This window comes from Drosophila kikkawai, chromosome 2R (genome assembly GCF_030179895.1).
Source record: "Drosophila kikkawai strain 14028-0561.14 chromosome 2R, DkikHiC1v2, whole genome shotgun sequence".
Classification (NCBI taxonomy): domain Eukaryota; kingdom Metazoa; phylum Arthropoda; class Insecta; order Diptera; family Drosophilidae; genus Drosophila; species Drosophila kikkawai.
In genome coordinates, this window is record NC_091729.1 from 17,390,182 (window position 1) to 17,412,337 (window position 22,156).

General features: G+C 45.4%; 1 protein-coding gene across 3 annotated transcripts; it reads right to left on the reverse strand.

Annotated features, from left to right (window-relative positions):
- Positions 1–175: 175 nt before the first annotated feature.
- nvy (CBFA2/RUNX1 partner transcriptional co-repressor nervy) lies at positions 176–17,929 on the reverse strand. 3 transcript variants are annotated; one of them, XM_041777094.2, is made up of 6 exons: positions 17,588–17,929; positions 6,629–6,887; positions 1,874–3,207; positions 1,625–1,804; positions 1,445–1,570; positions 176–1,333 (listed from the first exon to the last, which is right to left on the reverse strand). In XM_041777094.2, the coding sequence occupies exons 1-6, from the start codon at positions 17,588–17,590 to the stop codon at positions 977–979; spliced, it is 2,259 nt and encodes a 752-aa protein (XP_041633028.1). In that variant the 5' UTR covers positions 17,591–17,929; the 3' UTR covers positions 176–976. The 3 variants fall into 3 exon arrangements, with proteins under 3 accessions (XP_041633028.1, XP_070140602.1, XP_070140601.1); XM_070284501.1 differs by lacking the exon at positions 17,588–17,929 and adding an exon at positions 7,347–7,357; XM_070284500.1 differs by lacking the exon at positions 17,588–17,929 and adding an exon at positions 7,025–7,340.
- Positions 17,930–22,156: the final 4,227 nt, after the last annotated feature.

Below are 22,156 nucleotides of genomic sequence, written 5' to 3' on the forward strand. Positions count from 1 at the left end.
CACACACCAGGCACACCCGGACACACCCGCTCTCACACACTAATGCGCAATTCATGGCCTTCTTTCGGGGCTGCCAATCGAAATGTTATTTTCTAATTTTCTAATGTGGCAGAAGGACGAAGGGCACATCCGGGCCATCGGATCGAAGTCTTTGTTTTGGTTTAAAACACTTTATTTCTTGGGGTTTCCTTGCGGCCTGCAGCCTTGCTTTTTGTAGGTGTAACATTTACTTGGTATTTGTTTATGGTAAAAGTACATTAAGTTTTAGTTTAGGGAATACAATAAATACTAATCAATAAATTAAACTCAATCAATAAATTAGCCATAATCGTAATCATATCCATAGTAATAATATACTGTATTATTATTAATAAAATCTACTATGTTCAGTTTTTTGTTTTTGCTTGCTTTGGGTTGCTTACTTACACAACTTCACTGTTTACTGTTTATGTTTATCAAATGGTGTGTTTAATTTTCATGATTTTACTTGCTTATGTAATCTTTAATAGTGTGCACATATTGTTAGTAATATTTATTCCTTTTATTTTGTGAAAGTGCTGACGTTAAAGTGGAATTTCCGTACATTAATTCAGTAAGTCACCGGGCTAGGGATTGAAGGATAAAAATCTCTGCGCTTCTCTAATACTTTTTCTCCTTCAACCCCTTCCTAAGTTGTGTTCTGCTTAAAACATTGAAATGTATAAATTCTAGTGAAAATGCACATCAATCTGAATCTATTTATGCCTTTTTGGATGTCAAGCATCATCTATTTTTTGTGTCTTTAAGTGACGATGCGGACAATATATCCTTTTCTTTTTACTCAACTTCCTTTTTTTTTTTTGGTTTTTGGATAACTCTATATTAGCTGCATAATTAAGTGTGTGTGTGTGTATATGGTTTCTTATTCGCCTGACCCTCTCTTCCTTTAATTTGACTAGCACAAGTACTTCTTCTTCGGTTTCATCATGCGAATGCGTCATTTGGAGCCCAACCCGTTGGCCACCAGAGCACCTGGAGTGGCAGCTGCCACGGCTGCAGCTGCAGAGGATCCGCCATTGGTTCCTCCTCCTCCCCCGCCGGCACCGCCACTGCTTACGCCTCCTCCGCCAGCCACACCTGGAACTGGACCTCCACCTGCCGCACCTGAGCCACTGACAGCGCTGACCGCTTCACGGGCCCCGGCAGCCGCAGCTGCCGCAGCTGCTGCCGCCGCCTGGAGATGAACGGCCGAGTTGGGAGTGGGTGGGGATCGGGTGGCCATGGCACTGCGCAGGCTGCTGGCCGAGTGCAGGTGCTTGGCGCTCAGCTCAGTAGCCCTCGAATTGCCGCACACCTTGAAGAAAAACAAATGCAAAATTTGTTAGAGTTTAGTCTTAAGTTAAGAGTAAAATTCTTCCTAATTTATTTGTTTTTAATAGATAGTGTTTATAAGCAAGCTTCTCACCTGGTGATGACTATCCCAGTCCCTGTACTGACATGAGGCGCTGCAGTATCGTGCCATGTTGCAGCCGGAGCAGGTTTCGGTGGCCTTGCGACCGCAGTTCCAGCACTGCTGCTGCAGATTGCTGCCCTGAAGGAGGAGAATAATTAATCAGAATTTTCTATTTGTAATAAGTAGACTTACATTTTGGGCACTGGTCATTGACGGCGACTTGTTGTCCAAATCTCGCTCACCGCTGGAATGACGACTCATCTCCATAAAGAACTTCTCCATACGAAGACGCTCCTGGGTCATGATTTCCGCGGCTCGCGTTTCGGCGGCCACCACTGCTCTTTGGATCTCTATGACAGCTTGTCGCTTGACCTGAAAATCGAGTTAAATAATGTTTAATAATTAATAATTATAATTAATAGTCTTAATTCCTTAACCCACCTGTGTGACGGCATCCTCGGCATTCCTTTTAAACTCGGCCACCTTCTCCTCTGTCTGCCGTCGCAGCTCAGCCATGGCTGCCGGAGTCACCTCCTGACCACTGTTCGGATGCTGTGGCTCGATGCCCCGCTGCTGCAGAATCGTAATGGCCCGCTTGGTCTTGTCCACCATGGCCGAGATGCAGTTAAGCATGGTATGGATGTTCTTCCACTCCTCCTCCCCACCCGCTCCCGCCCCGGGTGCAGCTGCATTGGGATTGGGGTTTGGATTCGGGTTAGGATTGGGATTTCCCGCACGCTGTGGTGGAGCTGGATGCCTGGCCTGGGCTTCGCTCATCCGCAGATCTCGCTCGTCACGCTGCAGGAAGGCCGCCGCAGAGGGCAGACCCTCGGCAGAGACTCCATAGTCCCCATAGACCACGGAGTGACCAGGATGCAGGGTCAGCCGCTTGCTAGGAGGCGGAGGATAGCCCGCTCCACCGCTGGCCATATATTCACTCCACTCTTGCAGGCCATTGTGGCCACCGTGCTCCATCATGGAGTCCGAGGAGCGACGCTTGAAGACGCCACTGCCGCCGTTGGAAGTCGGTGCCTCCAGCTGGATAAATATGTCTCCAAACTCGGCACTCGGTACTCCGTGGGGAGTAAACTCCATTACGGCCTGCTCGTTGTTGGTGACGTACTGCAGCGCGGACTGGTTGGTGGCCCGGGCCATGGCCAGGATTTCACGCTGTACCAACGCAATGCTGTTTTTTAGCAGTGGCACCACATAGGGTCGCAGTGGCAGGTTGATGGCCTCCTGCAGGGCCAGCCTGAACTCCTCCACTGAAATACTGCCACAGCAGAGCGATAGCACTAGGGCTCGTACCCGCTCACTCACTTCCGGCTGCCCGAGTTCCTGCGAGAACTGCACCAAGGCGCCCAGAAACTTACGCATCTTGGACACCAGACGCGCCTGCTCCACGTGGGCAGCTGCTGCGGCTGCGGCGGCGGCTGCCAGGGAAGCGGCATGCTGTCCGCCCGGTGTGGGCGTTGGAGATGTGCCCGAAGAACCCATGCCGCCTCCATTTACCACCGGGGAAACGCTAGAAGTCCGCTGCGGTCGTTGGTGGAGCTGCAGGGGCGAGTGGGGCGAGCGGGGAGCCAGGCTGCGCGAGCTGTCTGGCGGCGAGTCCGGCGGAGTTCGGCAAAGGCGATCCCGTTCCCGTTCACGTTCCCTTTCCCTCTCCCTTTCCCGCTCGCTCCGGCTGGAGGATGTGTGGCTGCTGTCCTTGCTGCTGCTGGACGAGGAGGAGCTCTTGTCCCCACCGCTGCTGCTGCTGCCGCTGCTGTTGGCTAAGAGAGGGATGGAGGAGAAAACAGAGTCAGGTTGTTAGTTGCATGTCGAGTGCGAACAAGGGAAACAAGTGCAAGTCCAAGCTCGAGACCGAGGACAGGATGTGCAGCCCGGGCGCATTACAAATGCATTAGCAGAAAGCCCAGGGAGGAGCGGAAATATATATGTGCCACCGACCACAACAAGCTACAGCACTTGTCCCACAGAACTGGCCCGACCGGAGTGGCAAGTACACAGATCCAGCCAGTCAGCCGGCCAGTTAGCCAGCCAACCAACTGCCGGCATTAACAAATTTGTTTGAACATGGGAAATAAATTAGCAAACATTTTTGGCCCGGCCAAAGTGTACTGCTGTGCTGCTCTGCTGTGGTTTCGGCCCAGTCAGGCAAGCAAATCAAGCACCACATAACGCACTAATTGCAGGGCCAGCGAGGGAGCGGCTTTCGATGAGGATGTTGATGGTTCGAGGAGCAGTGGGCACAACACATTGCGGTACGTGCTGTCCTATCGCATCCATGATCCTGCCAGAGCGATGGCGTAGCTCAAAAATGAAAAGCTTAACGCAAATCCGCAGTGCGCATCTGGACGGAGAAGCTGCTGCTGGGAAAGCCAGTAGCCAGGCGACAAATAAGTCAGAGAGGGAATTGGTACTAGGATTTGGAGTATATTATTTACTACTAAGGAAGCTTATAATTTTTAAATTGGGTTTTACTTAACAAAAATATATATTTTTTTTTTATTATTTATAAAGAGGATCTTTAGTCAGGAACCAATTACGTTATAATAAACTATTTTCCTTCTCTCAAAGGTATTTCCCTCAAAAGGTATTTAAATTCCCATTGTTTTCCTTTTTCATTTAAAATAAAACCAAAAATGCTAAGGACACACTTGTCGCCTGCGATGGCCAAACACACACAAACTTTGTTTGCACAAGCTAATGGAAATTGTTTATGGGTGTGGGTTGCCGGGTTGTCGGGTTGATGGCTATTGGGTGCTGGGTGGATGTGCGGATGGGTGGCTTACAGACACTGTGGGTGGCGAATGCTGCTGATGACCATGATGATGAGGACGATGATGACGACAACAACGAGGACTATGGGAATGGCAGTCAGTTGATGTTGCCGCTGCTGCTGCTGCTGCTGCTGCTGTGCGGCTGCTGCACGGTTTGCTTTTGTGATAATGATTGTGGATACAGCTGCAACTGGCTGTGTTTTCACAGCCATTCAGGCACGCCACCGCCATGCCAATCGAAGGGACACACACAGACACTGGCGCACTGGATACCCACCACTCCGTGGGCCGGAGCAGGCACATGGATGGCCGGAGACATCAGTCAACCGAGTCGTTGGCGGCTCTTATCAAACGCCAAACATAGACAATGATGGATCACATGGTCTCCGTTCCCATTCCTCTAGCCATCCTGATCACATTGCCAGTTGTTCCCACCACTCGAAACCCCTTTTTCCTGGCTTAATTGGCTGGCATTGCCACATTCCCGCATCCCTTTTGCCAGCTCTGCCCTCTCCTGCCTTGGCTGGTGTACAATTGTAAAATATTGCACTTGACCGGGCTTAAAAGTTTCGGTTTGTTTTGGTTTGGTCCTGTTGTGGGAAAACCTCAACTGACCCAAAGTTGGTGCGCCCAGGGAGACCGACCGACCGAGCAGCAGCTGCTACCAAGAAAGCCCACGCAAAACCGAAAAACTATTTACGAAATTCTGTGTTGACAATTCACATATTTTCTAAAACATAATGTTGGCCACTTTTTGCGGTGGAGTGAGGGAGATGGACTAGAGGAGAGAAAGAGTTGGAGAGTGAGAGGTTCCAACTGCTGGCCCAACATTTGCCAGCATCATGAGCTCCCTCCAGCAGTGGCATCGATTTAAGGTTACGTATACGCAGCGTGGTCCCAGTCTCGACCAGCCTGCATCCTAACGCTACGGTCTCTATGCAGGCAGAGAAAAATATAGCAAGTTTATTGTATATAAACTATTATCAGTAATTAATTTAAGATTTATCTGAAAAGCAGGCCTTAATTATTGAATGATTTAAAAATTGTTTTAAATAATTTCTCCAGCTTGGAAGGAAATAGGTCTTTAAGCTTGATTTATTTAGATAAAGTCATACAGTTATTATAAGTTCTTGACGAATTTTAAACTGATATTGATTTATAATTAAAATATTTTCCTTCTTGGTTTTATTTATTATGTTTTAAATCGACTTTCAATACTAATCTTAAGACAATATACTTCTAATCCAACTCCCTTAATTTTCTCTGTGTATTTTCCTGCCTGTGTGTGTCAGTGTGTGCCTCCTCTGTGATTGTGTATATGTGGGCAACAGAATTTGCACAGCTGCGTTCCATAGATTGCAGTCGAGCGCACAAAACGAAACGTTGGCAAGTTTAGTTTGTTGTTGCTGCTGTTGCTGTTGCTGCTGCTGGTGGTGCTGCTGCTGCTGTCATTGCTGTTGCTGGCATAGTCATTTGGGAAAACAATCATTTTGGCAAATATTCATCATGCACTGCTCCTGATTATCATCGGCAGCGGCAGGGGCTGGAACTGGGCGAAAGCTGTGGGCTATGGAGAGCCTTTCCGCAGCTCGGCTTGAATTGGGCAAATTGGGCATCCAATCAGCTCTCGCCCTCACCCTTCACGCTCGGAAAATGCTAATTGCTGGCGGGAGGAAAGAAAATCGAGCGACTTAAATGCTGGGCCACACATCATTTGCCTGGGAACCGGCACAGGTAGCGGCAATCAAAGCAACGACCGCCTTTGGGCGCACCGAGAGCAGGGGCGCCCAAAGGCAGGCAACGAAATGCTCGTCTGTGTGCGGGCTGCTGCTCCTGGGAACAATGCCAGCAGCGGTTTCCCCTTCTCTACCGTTTTTTTTTGTGCTTGGGTATGCGGGGTAAAAACTAGCAAAATGCTTTTGGCCTTTTCCATTCGCAAATTTGGGAAACTTTCTGGCTGTGGGCTGTGGTCTCAGCCCGGAAAACCATTTAAAAAGTAACGAATTTCCAATGCTCTGATGTGCAGTTTTAGCTGAAATGTGGAGGATACAGACTCTCCGACCAAATTCCTCTGCAAAGTAACGATTTAAAGTGCTTGTGGGGACACTCACATCTGCTGGGTTTCACACCAGTAAAAAAATACAGTGAAAAGATACAGGATTTCGAAGATTTCAAGGTAGATAAGATCAAGAGCTTGATAAGGATAATTTTAAAAGGGTTCTATGGGAAAACACAAGGTGCTGAGTCCGTCATTATATACCATATTACATTTGATTTCTTTATTGATTTAAGTAAATTATTATCACGTTTAAAGGAAAGTAAAATCTCTGCCACAACCTCTCCTTATCTCATTTTGCACTCTTATTTTTCTCTCTGTACATACATACACCTTGATGTATGCTTCACTTACCTTTAAGCCTGCGACTAATTGCTGCCGCCGTGGCAGCTGCTGCTGCTGTGTTGTTGGAGGCCGCTGCTGCTGCTGCCGCTGCTGACGCTGATCCCGCCGATGACGAAGACGATGACGCGGGCGGCACTTGGACAGACTGGACAGCTGCGGTGGCCACTGCCAGAGCCGCACCTGCTGCCACTGCCGCCGCTGCTGCTGCGTCGTAGGCGTCCTTGTCGGTAATCTCCTCCTTAATTATCGCCTTGCCGTCGAGCGCCATCTGGAAGAGGTCGGAAAGTAGTTAGTCAAGAAAATCGGTTAACAACCTAGGGGTAGGGAGGCCACCCCCGAGGCCGACTGCACAGGTTCCCAGAGCGGCAGGCGATAGACAAAAACATCAAGTGACAAAGTTCTCACATTATGTTTTCAACTTATTTGATTTCAATTTGATTAAATGGTTGTCTGACATGCAAATTGGGCGCACAAATACACACTCGGTGGCGGCTAAAGAAGACCTTGGGCCGTTCTTTGTGCGAGTCGAGGAGAAGAAAGAACAGCTGCCGATTTAATTTGGCCAAATTGCTTTCAATTTTTAAGAGGTTTAAATGCAGAATATTTAGCTATGCAGAGACAACCAGACACCAAGCGTAATTGTTAAGGAATTAATTAAACGCTGTAAAACTAAGGGTTTTCTATTGTTGAGGAAGTATAATGATCACAATGAGTTTTTGCTAGATACCTAGTTTTAGGTATTATTATTGTTTTGTCTTGACATATAAAAGGTGCTTCCTTGATAGTTTTGAAGTTTCAAGGTGTCAATTGTCATTAAAATGAACTAATAAATTACTTCGAAATTCTATTCTATACACAGAGAATTTATTGAATATATTTTCAAAAGAATCTTTACCTCAAAACACTTATAAATTCATTAGTTTCTTTTAATCCCCCTTGTCTTCAAAGGCTTAATTTGCCTTTGTGACATTTAATTTTAATTTATTTTCGGTTCTCAGAATTCCAACCAAATTTCAACAAATTCCTTAGATTTTTTGGGTGTCTACAAAAATAGGCAGAATAACATTAAAACAAAGAGCACCGACAGCTGCCAACAGTCCACACGCCGTCGACACCTGTTCGGTAATTAAGTTGAAGAACTTTTTATTCGAGGCGCCCCAACTAAATGAATTTTCCCCATTGGGAAATCTTCACGCTTTTCTCGAAAGAGAAGGCGGGGCAGCAGCCTTGCTAATTGACTCGCCAACTGCATTTCCTGTTTACCCCGCAGTTCGAACTTGTTAGAGACGGGGAGGGGAGTTCCGGTCACCCAGTCGGCACTAAACACTCCGCACTCTCTGTGCACAACCCCACCTGGACTCGCTCATGTCCAGCTCGCATGAGGGGAAAGCATTTTTGTGTTGATTCTTATCACTAAAATATGTAAATACCTTTGCGGACTGTGGGAGTTTGTGCAGCTTGCCGTGCCTCTGCGTAAACAAGAGCAGGGGGAAAAAACAACAAGAAAACCAAGAAGGAAAAGCCAAAGGCAGGGGCACAGACACAGACACAGGCACTGCCACTGTAAACCTGTTCGTTTTCATTCATGTTTTCGATCAATCTCTGCTCCTGCTGCTGCTATTGCTGCCGTTTTATTTTCGCCGAGGTGCAAGAAATGTTTAGAGCAATTGTTTAAAGTCAATCGTCGCGTCCGGCTAGCAATATTTACAATCGAGTGGGGGTCTCGGATCTCGGATCTCTGGTATCTGGTCTCGGGACTGCCGCTCATCAGTTGCCGCAGCTGTTTGGCATCAGAGCGAAATTACACACAAATGCCGCAAATGAAATTCTATTAAAAACAAACACTTGACACGCCGCCAGCTGCCGACTAATGACGACCCAGGCCCCTTCGCTGGGAAAGTCCAGGCCCAGATCTTAGGCTGAACCCATCCCGGGCTGAGCACTTGACAACTGTTTTTGCGAGGTCTTTTCCAGAGCAGTTTGCAAAAAAACAAAAATACAAAAACATGCGTGAGGCAGCGAAGGAGGAGACTGGGAATGGGATGTTTTCAGGAGGGGGAGGGGCGGCGGCGAACAACAAGTGTTTGTGAAGGGCGGCAGGTGAGCGTAATTGTGAGCAGGAGGAGGAGGAGGAGGTGGAGGTGGGTGGGGAGGTTGGCTGGGTCTCTGACTCACTTAATAGCCCCGAACCGAACCGAACCGAGCCAGCAGCTGCCTCTTTTGGCCCTGGCTATGACGAATGAATCAAATGTCAGGAGCAGCCGTGTCGTTGTCGCTCAAGCAGCTGTCGCCTGTCGTCGCCAGAAGGCGCCCCCAGTGCCCTCGGCTGCCTCATCCCCACACCAAAAACACCCAGCCCCCCTTCCGGCGCCTGTGTGTAAGGCAAGCACTTCAAAGAGCTGGAAGAGCCTCGCAAGCTTCCATCGCAGCAAAATGGAAAATGTCGCCCGCAGAAGTTTTTCCCACAAAACTTGGGCCAGCTGAAGCTGAAGCCGAAGCTGGAGCCCGAGCAGCGCCAGAATCCGTGAATGTGGGAGGCGAAGGCGGAGACGGAGGCTGGGGACGAGGCTGCGACGGCTGCAGGCGAAATTGCCAAGAGGAAAAGTAATTATTTAAGCGGAGCCCGCCACAGTGAGACGGGGCGGCGGCCCAGCTGCTGAGTTATAATAAGAGTCGAAACTAAAGGAAAATCATTTTGATTTGGTTATTTCGATAAAATTGATACATATTTTTACAAGAATTGGTGATTGTCATAATCTGTAGGGGTTTATAGTTAATAAATTAACTAAAATTAAGGAATAAATTGTTATTTTAAGGGGAACGAATATAGATTTCTTAGATTCCTTTTAAGCTTTAGTTACTGCTTAAAACTCCAGAGATTTGAGTAGATTACTCTGAATGATCTGATAAAAGAGCTAATTAAAATACATTTAAAGAATTTCGTTATCTAAGTATAAATTCCTTATCATTTCTATCCTAATGATGCCTTATCTCACCCCTATCTTTACGTTTTCCACCCTCAAAGGCCTAACAACTATCAACCAGACCGTGCTCAGCGATTTGAAAAATGAATGGCAATCGCAAAATACAATTTTCACTGCATAATTTTCAATTAGGCTGGCAAAGATCATAAAAAACAAAAGGACGAATTTTAAACGACATTCATTTAATTCCTTTTGCGGGCCAGAAGCGGGGGCGTGCCAGTTGCGAGCCATGTGCTGGACACACAGCAAAGCATTTTATACTTTTATCCCTTTTGCTAACAAAAACACACTCTGGCACATATAGAATAGAGGGGGATTGGGAGCCACAGGAGGCAGGACGAAGGACGAAGAGTGGTTAGCGAAAAGGCGCGCCAACTGAAATAACAACAACAGAAGCGCCGTGGGAATGAGGGTTGAAGGCCGTGAATGAGAGGAGGCGGTAGATGAGAGAGGTTGGAAAATCACAGCACAGCTGCATGTGCTTTCCCGGTAAGCTGCCCATTTTCCTGACCCCCCGCCCCCCATTCCAGTACTGCCACATGTGTGTTTGTGTGTGCGAATGACAACCAACTGGACCTCGGACCTCGAACCATGGAACTCCAGGGCACTTTGTATTGCGGACTCCGCATTGTGCGTCATTATGCGCAAGTGGCGCCACTGCTCCTGCTTCCTGCCGTTCTTGCTCCCGCTGCTGGGAGGGATTACTGGCGACGACACCTGTGCAGCAGCAGCAGCAGCAGAAACATCACAGCCCGAGACCGATTCCCTGCCGGAGCGCCAGTGTGTGAGTGTTTTACAGTTAAAACTTTTTTGCAACTTGCTGCGTCAGCTGCTTCATTACACATGGAGCTACAAATGTATGCTGGCGGAGGCGGCGAAAAAAAAGGATGAGAATGGGTTGCGCGAAGAGTTCTTGGGGTTGGGTAATTAGCATTAACAGCTGTGGGTCGTCCGATAAGGGCGATGCCGGGTGCTTAATTATACACTAAGCGCCGACAATTATAGCCATTCGAACATTATGGTATTTTCTATGTAGTACTGTGAGAAATGTGCCAAAGCGTTTACTAAGCTTTAAGGCTTCGGAAATCGATGCGTGTTCTAAAGTTCAAAGAGAGCTGTAATTTTAATTATTATTTGTTAACACTAATTGGTGAATTTTATGAGAATTAAGTAGGGTGTCTGGGTTGTGTCTTTAATATTTATTAATATCCAAGGTTATCTTAGGGAAAGTGGTAGCTTAAAGTCATTTTTATTATGATTTAATTACTTTATATAGCTTTTCAAATGATCTTCTTATAATAAATCCTTTTTTGTTTGCATTAAAAGAGATTTAAATGTATTTAAATTCTCTATCTAAATCCCTCGCTCAACCAAAACTAATTCAATCAAAGGTTGAAAACCCTTTAATTTACCATCATTAGCCTGCAATAAAATTACGTAATTGGCTGTCTTGCCGAAGAAACTTCAACGGCAACCCTCGTCAACTATTTGCTAAGCGCCTCTCCGTCTGCCAGAGTGTCTGTGTGTGTCTGTTGGCAACGTGCCGCAGCATTGGCGTCATTTTAAATTACACCTCGCTCACAAACACACACACAGGCACAGTGGCTCTGCCATTCAGCAACAGGAGGCGGAGGAAGGGAGGCAGGGTTGTGACACCAACATTTTTGCACTACTCGCCGCACGTGCCACACCCCCCTGGCCCGCCCCTTGATTCACCCTTCATTTGCAGCCAGTGTGTGTGAGGCATAATAAGATAATGGCTTGTCACAGGACAGCAACAACATCAGCAGCAGCAACAGCAGCAACATCAACAGCAGCAGCAACTACAGGGGAAAAAACAGTTGAACGAGTGTCGCGCTTAATCGGCTTTATGGTCTGTTTTATTTCCAATACGAACTGCTTTACGTTGAGAGTGCCACAGCCACGAGGGGGGAATGAATACTGAAGAACATTTGGCTGCCACATGTTGCCCGCAAAACGTATTTAGGCATCCCAATTATGCCACAGCCAGCAGCTGATGGCCGCCAGCTGCCCATGTTGCTGCTGCCGCTGTTGCTGCTGCTGCTGCTGCTACTCTTCCTGCGGCGCGCTGGCTGAATGCAATTTCCCAACGTGCTCCGCAATTGAAGATTTTCCAGCTGCCACGGCTGCCGGCGCTTGTTCTCGTCTGATTGGAAAATCATTCTGCCAGCCTTGCAGCACGTGACGCTGTTCAAGTTTTTCAGCCAACTTGTCTGCCAGTGGCAGCAGCAGCAGCCAAGAAATTGCACTCAGGAAAATAAGGGTTATATGTTGAAGGTAAATAAACTTTTAAATTTTGATTATTTTACATTAAGAATCATGAAATATCTGATTTATCTATACAATTTATATATTTAAAAATACATTTATAAATTAACCAATATAAATCCTTTTAAAAATTACCCTTTCTTATCGAATTTTAAAATTCCTTTCTCATTTTTGTTTCAAGTGAGTCAACACATGTTGGCACGTGTCGTTGTTGATGTCTTTTGGCCAAGTCTGCGCTAGACAGCGGCAGCAGCAGCCACCGCTGCCGTTTTCAATTAAAAATTGCGAATGACAGCAGGTGCTTTTGATGGCTCCGACTGCTGCCTGCACCTGTGTGCGGCTGTGGCACGTCTAATAAGAGAGGCTCACCTTCTCCACGAGCCAGGGCCATTAGCAGGTGCAGGCAATGGCAACGGCAACGGCACCGGCCTGGTTATGTCAGGGATGAGATAATCATCCCCTAGACTTCGATCTAAATGCACAAATCGATGGATATACGAGCAACACTGGCCCCTGCAGCACCAGTCCTGTTGAGTTTTTCCACTCTTTCCTTTTTTTTTTGGCACAAATCTGTTGCAGACACTCGAGGCAGCAGCTCAAACAACTGTGTCCTGACAAGTTACAAGGAGGGAGTGTTACTGGTGCGAGGAGCAGAGGGTATAGGGGAATGGGGCAGCTGCTGCCACTTGGTCGCCGCCGGCATCATCTGTGTTTCATCTGGCGCAAGAAATATTGCGGCAGCTGTGCCAGCTGCTCGGCTGTCGTTTTCTACCCAACGCCCCTTTTCTAGAGATTGTACACCATTCTTGGGAGACTGTAAGTGTGTGTGAGTGTGAGACAAGGTCAGTCCCACTCACCTCCCTCCCCCCATTCCCGTCTGTGGCTGGAGATTTAGGACTGAGCTATGTCGCACCGCCTGGCGAAATTCAATTCAAATACGCGCAGGAGCTGAAGCGCATTTTGGTAGCTTGCCAGCGAATGTCGTCTGCGTTTCTGGGATTCTGCGATTGTACTGGACACGCGGTCCTCGTGGACACGAGTGTTTTTTGTCTCAGCTAAATGTTTAAAACATAAGCGAGCAACGGGCTAAGGATTGCAGCTGGCACTAAGCCTGGGTGGTGTTTTTTCTCCTTTGTAAGAGGGAGGTGGGCTAAGGTCGCTGGTTAAGACGTTGAAATGGATGGCGATACATAAAGTGTTTCCCATTTGACTAAAGTTCTGGAACCAGATTTTAAGCCATTAGTTGCATCAAAAAATGTTATGGAATTTTAAATTTTTAAATTAAATAATTTAAACTAACGGAAATCAAAGCAAATTGCTGTAGGAATCTTACAATGTTTTAGAAAAATATTATTTAAAAAGAATAAAAAGACTGTAAATATTTATAAAATATGAAATATCGTAGCAAAGTTCTAAATTATAATTAAATATTATTGATTTACCATTTCCCCAAGTAAAGAACTGACATTCCGGAAGCCAAAGTATGAATACCTTTTCGAACGAGTTTAAAATCTTCATAACTAAGCTAAAAATGCCATAATTTTAATTCGGATAACTTTTCTGTGTTAATTTTTATCAGGGCAATAAATCTGCATATAAGATAAACAAATTTTTTAAAATAAATTTTTTTTCGATTTTTGAGAATTTTAATGATGTAACCCCTTATAAAATTTTAAAAAAAGTTGAAAAATTTTTTTTTTAGTCTCCATGTCAGATAGACTCGGCTCTTAATGCTGATCAAGAATATATATGATTTATAGGGTAGGAAATGACTCCTTCTTGCGTTTAAAGCTTCTGACTAAAATTATAATACCCCTGAAGGGTATATCTAGGTTAGTTGAAATCACAGAAAGCAATCAAGCCAATAGCTATTTCTAACCACTAAATAAATATATATATACATATATCCCTGCCAGCCACCAAACTGACTTTATTTTCTCCATTGTTTCTATACACAACAAAAAAAGAAAAGCACTCGTTTTTTTGCGCTGGCTTCTCTCCTATGACATTTTTGCTTGCCCCCAAAATATTTTGTGCTTCGCTGTGGCCCACGTCTTTTTAATAAGCTGCCACTTGCAGCGACAACAATTTCGCTGGCAGTGGCAAAAGCCACAACGAGGGGAAAAGCGGAAAAGCGAGGAAAAAGGAAGGCAGCCAGGCGAACAGAAGAACTAGGAGTAGGAAAACAGGATGCGAGCGTTGCGGCAGCGACACCGAATTTTGTTTTTGACTTTTTCGATTAAGCGTATGCAGCCACACACACAAACGCACACAAACGAATTCTGGGAAAGGAAAACCGTTAGTTGCTTTTCTGTGTGTGACACTTTTCGCGATTTTTTGGCTTTCTGTTTCTTTTTTTTTTTCTTCTCTCTTTTGCTTTGTTTTGTTTGCTTTTTTGGCCCACCCCCGCGAATGAACCATCTCTTTGGGAGTTTGCAATGTTTGCGTTTGAGCTTTGAGCAGGGTTTTCCATTCGGCTTCGGTTTCTGCTGCCGCTGCCGCTGCTGCTGCCATTCGTGTCAGTCTAATAAGCAAATTGACTTATTTCCGGTCGCCATGTTGTCTGTTGGCTCAGCTGGCCCAGGCCGCAAACAAAATGGCGTCTCATTAGTCAATGTCGTCTAGGCGGGCCAGAGTCGGCATCTTAATTGCAAAAGGTGTGAAAATCCAAAGTTTTTTCTGTTTGTTTTGGCTTTTCCTCCAGAGCTCCAAGCTGCGCGTTCGTTTTTTTTTGTTTTTTTTTTTTTGTTTTTCTTGCCTCCGTGCGGCAAAGTTTGCCGTGCTAATGATTGATTGAGCCCTTGATGGATTGCCGCCGCTGGCTGTACGGTTGGGATTTTGGCGGCGGAAGGGTGGCGGGCACATGTGGCCGGGACTAATTTGATGCCAACAGCTGCACTTGTCATGTGCATTTTCACCTGTTCCACAAGGTACACTCTCCTTCTCTCTCTGTCTCTAGGGCTGTGTTTATGTCGTTGACTATTACGCTAATAACTTTGGCCTTTTTCGCCGCTGTCCATTTTAAATGCAATCACCATGTGCAACCGGCAACCAGAGGCACCGCCTTCAAAGCCTAACCACTGGCCTCCTGTGTGTGTGTTTGGGCCCCAATGCATTATTTAATAGAACTTTGTTGAACGCCTGATTGCCCGCTGATTACTGATTAGACAAGGCCCGGCCCAGCTGAGCTGAGCGGAGCTGCCCACCGGCCAAAACAAAAATTAAATTGCTGACACTAATTGGATTGCAGACTGAACTGATATATATTCGTTCGATCTATTTGCTAGACCCAATTAAGCTGTCTTGTTTTGTAGGCAATTCGAAATGCTAACGATTGGAGGCCAAATCACTTAGGCACGAGCCGATAAGTAGCGCCTTTTAGGGCTTAATTTTAATATTCTTTGTTTGCTTTTGATCATTGTTAAGGGTTTTTACATACTAAAATATTTCTTAGTTGAGGAAGTTTCGCCTTTTAATAAACCTTAATTTTTTGTTCGATTAGCCTTATAAAGAAAATTCTTTGAAATCAAAAGAGGACCTCTATAATTGTATACTTTCAGTGATCTTTAAGTAAGAAAGTATCCCAGATAGGTAAAACACCAAATAAAACTGCTTTTTCAAGGCCTTAAAATAATATTAAACAAATTTCAAGGAAGAGGTTTACCCTATTATTATGACTTTCTTATATTTCAATTGTCTCTTTTAGGTGTTAATTTGTAGAGCTACTTAAGAAAATAAATATGAATGTATACATTTAATAAACCATATATTCAGGTTAAAGAATTATCGACCTATCCCAGTCGTTTAGTGTTGATCAAAGCAGGCAAACTGGGTATCAATTAGTCCAACCCCTAATTAGGGCAAATTCTCCTGAGACGTTTTCGCTTCATATTTTGTTTTGTTTTTCTTTTTTTGCGGTGGCACTGCGTTGTTTAATGAGCGGCGGAAAAAATGAGAAAACACAAAACAGACCGCGGCCTGAGCCTACAAGCTGTTAAAATGTTTATGCAGGTGTCACGCCAATGACAGCGCCGCCGAGAAGAGGAGCTGGTGTGATGGCGAGAGATGGCCGAGATGGAATAGCAACCGCAATAGTAATCGCCATAGCAATAACAACAACAACAACAACAACGGACTGACGACGGGTCAGGAGAAAAGAGAGAGAAAAAGGCCAAGAAGACAAAAGGCCAAAAAGGCAGCTGGCCTCACTCCTGCTCTCCTCGCCGATCATCAGCTGCAACAGCTGCCACCACCGAAGGCCAGATCGGCCAGGTGATTTCCAGGCTGAGTCACCAAGCAGGTCTCGGTGCAGTTATCCCCGAGAATTTGGCGATCCTTAGCCGATAATTATGGTATGGCCGATATAATTCCAATCAAGTGTAAAGTGGCATTTCAGAATATTTATATTGCTGTTGACAGGGCTCTGGGTATCAAGTGTGAATATATAGTATGAAAAGGAATTTAAATTTTAGAGAAATAAGAGGATGATAATTTGTTAAATTTTTTTTAATAATAAACGAGCTCATGATCTTATTTTCTAAATTATTTTTGTGAGTTATTTCAATAAAAACTATATATTTACTAATATTTTGAACTTAAAAAAATATCAAACTGATCTAATATTTTTCCGATTTGTTCCTAGATTCCTTAGTTACCGGAACATGTCATAAAATAAGTCATTTACCCCTCTAACCCTTTCTTTCTTTGACCACGACGATAAACAATAAAGTTTCGGCAGAGAAAAAAGGCCCACATCTGGCCATGGGTTTCCCTGATTTTCTCGATTCTTTTGGAGGCTGTTGCAGCAGCAGCAGCAGCAGGCAGGGTTCGACTCTCGACCACTGATATATACGGATATAAGCAGATGGAATCGACAGACGGTGGAAGCGCCAGAAGCGGCGGCGACACATGGCAGCCAGCTGCAATTATTTGCAGTTGGAAGTTCTGTTTCTGTTGGGAACGCGGGCGCACAAGGCCATCAGAAACAGACGGCGACGGGCCAAAGTCATGGACCAAAAAGCCAGTGTGGATGTTGCTTCCGGCCCGGCACTCCCCCTCCCCCCGCTCTTTCTGCTTCCGAAATGCGGCAAAAAGAGGGCAAATAATTTATAATTTCGCACGTGAAACTGACAAAGCAGAGGGAAAACGACGAGATTCCCCCTGCCTCCGAACCATGAACAGTTTGTGTGTGCTGTGTGTGTGTGCTCGCCTTAAACTATTATTTGAGCACTTGACAAACGAATTTGTATCTGCAATTGTGCTCGCCGAATTTGCTTGAGCAAATAAAAAACAGATGCGACCAGCAGCAGCTATCTCTTGGCCCGTCAGATCTGCATATATATCTGGATTTGTAGCCGTATTTGTATTTGTATCTGTATCTATGGCTGTATATCTGTCTCTGGTATCCGCACTGTATCTGTACTGTATAAGGCCAAAGACACTTTGAGTGGCAAAAGACAGCTGGCCGCAATCAACATGTGTTGGCCATGGCTCATACGCAGCATCTCTCGGATACCATTTGCATGGACTCAGCATACACTTTATTTCTGGCTGCATCTGCACAATATTTTGGATTTACCACAACAATCTATATAGTTTCTGGTTGAGATAATCACTGGCTAGCCTTTATTTTTATTATTCATCATTGCCCCTTATTTATCTTTCAGTTTGGTTGACATATCTTTAAGATACTCACCATTTTGGCCTGTGTTTTTGGCTGATCTCTAACTTTATACTTGGATTTCTGGTTAAACTTTAGCTGACTTTGGTTTGGTTTAGTTCTTAAGTTGCATTTTCGAGTCACTTGTGAGGGTTTTAATACTTCGCGAACGCTGACTTTGGGCTGTTGTTTACTATCAATTCATAATATCGGAGGCGGCGAGAGCAGCGCGACACGCGAACCGGCATCTCGGAGCAATGCCAGGCGACTGACTGACTCTGAATGAACGGATGCGAAAGTATCTTGAATGGCGCGCTGGAGATACACGCGGAAGTCGGAATGCGGATTGCGACGGCGACCGAGGGACGTCCGACCAGTTGAAAGTTGGGTTTGTTTGTGAGAGAGCAGCACAACGACCAGGTAGCTCTGGCTTCGGCTTGTTGCCCATCGTCGTCTTGGTCTTCGGGGCCTTCGAGGCGCCTGCGCAGTCGCAGATGGAACAGCTGTTCCGGCTGCTCGCCTCGATTGGGTTTCCCTTGCCGCTGGCTTATCGAGAGGCAACAACTGCCAGACGCTCGCTCGCCTGCTCGCTGTCGCCGGCATTTGGCCCGCTGGGCTATTAACATCAGCTGCTGCTCTCAGGCCCCTGCCTCTGTGCCCGTTCCCGTGCCCCTTAGCGGGGCAGCAGCTGAAAAATTCCTTTTTGGCAGCAGCTTGTTTCGTTCTCGTCTCTGCGCTGTTTCACATTTATTTCCACTGCCTTGGCATTCCAGTTGGCATTGCGTTTCCAACTGCGTGCCGATATTTAAATAAATTGCCAACCAATTGTGCACACACTCCAGCCCGCCTCTACTGTTGAATTTTCCTTACCCCCTTTCGAATTTCCCATTCCCTTTTCCTTTCTTGCTGTTACCCCCGCTAAAAAAGGCCCTTATGCTTGTGTTCACACCATGTCAAATGCTTAGTCCTTAGTTCCCCCTGGGAAAAATTCCCTGTAAGGCGAGGAAATTAGAGGCGATTTATGTTAGTTTTTTGTGAGGGATCTACAGATTCAGTTCCAATTGGAAATGGCCGGATATCGGTGGATTTAAGAGATCAGTTTGCAATACAATTAGTGTATGGGAATAACAGAAAAACACATGGGATATATGGTTAAGACTAGAATATGGAATATGGGATTGGATTTGTGGGACTAAAGAAATTGGTTACAGGATATTATTAAAAAGAGATCAACAAAGGTGAGGCCTAAAGTATTATTATAGTAAATGCAACATAAACATCTTAGATAAATAATAATTATCATTGAAAATTTTAAAAGTATCTGGGAAAGCCGAAACAATTGGTTAAATGTATATAAAATAACTAGAAAGATGTTGCCAATAGATCATTTCCACAAAATACCATAAATTAACAAAAGATATTGTTAAGGTACCTAATATTTTCTATTCAAAGGCAAAACCCTAGCAAAACCTTACACTAATAATTACACATTCAACATAATACTCCCTCCCAAAGGCACATCGTCTCCAAATTCAGACCCCTTATCCTATAGTAATTAGCAACCGATTGACATATCTATCACATCGCCAACTCATGCATATCCATCCAACCAGTAGAGGCAGCAGCAGGAGCGGCCATCTGGTGGCACCATCAATCTACGCCTGCGAAGACGTTTCAATACGTTCCGTACAAATTGACCACCACAATTTAAACAAAACCCGCTTTTGGCCAATAAGTGGCCATTCATCTTGTCCGGCGACTACCCGCCCCACCTCGCTTTGGATTTCCTCGAATTTGCTCGAGGAAAACTTGCCACAAACGAAAACCCAAGCACCCTAAACCACAAACTCTCGAACGTGGCGGAGCAGAGTGGGAATATTTGGCACTCAAGCTGGGGTCCGAGTCCGGGAAATCCTGGGAGTTGGGCGCTGGGTGGCATGACAGGGGGGAGTTGGCCTGCTTCTTTTACTACTGCCACTTGGTAGCAGTTGGCAATGGCAGCGACGTCGTCGTCGTCCTCATCCTCATCCTCGACGGAGCAGCAGCATCAGGCGGCAAATAATGTAAAACGCCATTAGGCGAGATTTTCTCATACAAACAACAATTGTGCATTGGCACACCAGCCTGACGTCGTCGTCGTAGTCGTCTGCGACTTTGGACTGGGAAATGCGGGGAAGGATAGGAGGGGAGGGTAGGGAAAAAGCAGGGGAAGCTGATGGGTGGTTGTGGGCGTTGGACACAGCATTTTTTTATGCGCATTTCGCACAAGCGAATGGAAAAGAGAGAGAGCACAGAGCCGAGCCGAGGAATATTCTCATGGAACGTAGCAAACGAAAACAATTTTGGGCCGCGCTGCCGGGCAAGTGGCAACATTTGTTGCTGCTGCCGCTGTTGCTGTTGCTGCCGCTGCGACAAATTGAATGAAATCACGGCAATTTGGAGTGGCATACATCGGCAGGCAGCAGCTGCGACCAGACCGGGCCAGCTTCTGTCCAAAAGTCCGCTCCCAAATGGCCAGTCGCAAAAAAAAAATGTATAAATATACACTCAGGGAAAAAAGGAACATTAAACGTGTAAGAATAAATATTTTGGTTTATGGGTAATTTGGTCGTAAATTGAAGGTCATAGATATAACATAGAGGGTTGTGACTAGGCATGTTTTTATTGCATCCATTTATATTCATAATTATTTTTTGGCTGATAATTAAGGTTCTAAAACAACTAGAATTATAAATTAGAAATCCACGATTCTTAGTTCACATAAGGCTATATTTCTTTAATTTTTAATATAACCATTTCTTTAGATAGGAAAATACTTTAGTTCATTTCCTTTCTGTTAGCTTTTTTATCTCCTGAGTTTACGATATTTAACTTGTTACTTTCTTAATGATATATTTGAAGTTTTCAATTTATTTTAAAGAGACCTATATCTCTGACTTTGTATTTCCCAGACCAGACCTATTTTTCTCTGTGCCTAGGAAGGCGGGCAAACAAGAGAGCAATGTTTGCCTTGGCTGTTGACGCATAATTGAATTATTAATTTTTATTTTAAACAATGAATGACACGTTGTTGCTGCTGTAACTGCTGATGATGCTGATGCTGCTGCTACTGCTGCTGCACATGCGTCACTCGTGTTTATCTGGCGGCGGCGTGTATCGTCCCGATAAGGAAGTTGTTTGCTCAGCGCCAATTCAGCAGCAAACAAAATCAGGAATTGTAACAGGAGCCAGAGCACGAGCAGGACGAAAAGAGCAAGCTACCCTCACCCTCACCCTCACCGCCGCCCACTTGATGCGTCCTCTAGGCCAGCAGGTCAGGATGAAGCTGTTTGTTTGGGTGTCTCTCCCCATCCCTGGCCTTGCTTGTGTGCGGATGTATGGCATTGACTGACTTTTGATAAGGGTTGGGGGGGGACGGTTGGCTGAGTGGGAATGCCCAGATATGGGAATCGGCAAACGGCAACTGAGTGCCGGCAGATAACACTCCGCCGTGGATGGTAATGGCGATGTTCGCTGCTAGTTGGCCCTGTCACCCCCAACTGGGAGGGATTTGCCTATTAAGGTCCGCTTTGCCCTTTCCCTGGCTATCCTTTCCTTGCTCCGTTCTCGACAGTTGCTCAGCGGTTGTCCGCGCTAAAATTGTCGCCGTCAGCGGCAATCCTGCCGCCTGGCCTGTCTTGGACGTGAAAAGCCAAGAAGGGACTTTCCTCCTTCTGATTTGGCTTCTTCTATTGCTTGGGCCAAAGTGAAGAGCGTAAAAATGTCGACTGCAAGTGAAGTGTGGACAAAGGCGAGCCGTTGAGAAAAGGGGAAAATGTACAGATGATGGTGCAAAGTTCTGGCCTGATGACAGCAGCAATTATACACTTTAAGATGGCCAGAAATTTCTAAAGAGAAGAAGTATGCAATTAGTCATTGGTTTACTATTAACTATAATAGTTTAGGTGGTAATATAAATATGTATTTAATTATATGCTTGTTATTCTTTTTAACTTGGAAACTATTTAAAATTTTTATTTAAGCAACGAATTATAGATATTGCAAGAAAATAGAACAATTTCTTCATTTCCGGTGTATGACTAGGTGGCACCATTAATCGATAGGCGATCGTAACAAGTTGACAGCTCGACTGTCAAATCGTCCTTTCGCGAGGCCGGAAATTCTGCTCTGTCTCTCTCTCTCTCTCTATCTGTCAATCTGAGAAGCCGCACGGTAAGCTCGATCGTACGTGACAATGACATAAAAAGAATCTTTTAATAATAATTATCCCTACCCTTTAACACATAAATATCCTTGAAATATTTTCTTAACAATTGATGTAAGGTTCACAGACCTGACAGCTTACCATCAGTTGGCACTCAAAGTAAAAATACATTTAACGCGCAGACAGGCAATGACAGCAGCAGCAACAAGCTCCAGTAGCAACTAGCAATAGCAACAAGCAACATCAACATGCTTTATGCTTTAGCTACCGCAATTGAATGCCCCAAAGACACAGAAACTCTATAAGGATAATGCGCGTACATGTGTATTTGTGGGTGTATGTGCGGTAATAGCAATGGCAACTGGCAACTGGCAGCTCTCAGCAGCAGCATCAGCAGCAGC

Excerpts from the sequence above, each read along its gene's own strand:
- nvy (XM_041777094.2), bottom strand. Across the intron at positions 3,208-6,628 it reads AATTAGTCGCAGGCTTAAAG|CCAACAGCAGCGGCAGCAGC; the intron begins GTAAGTGAAGCA and ends TCCCTCTCTTAG. Across the intron at positions 1,334-1,444 it reads ACTGGGATAGTCATCACCAG|GTGTGCGGCAATTCGAGGGC; the intron begins GTGAGAAGCTTG and ends TTTTTCTTCAAG.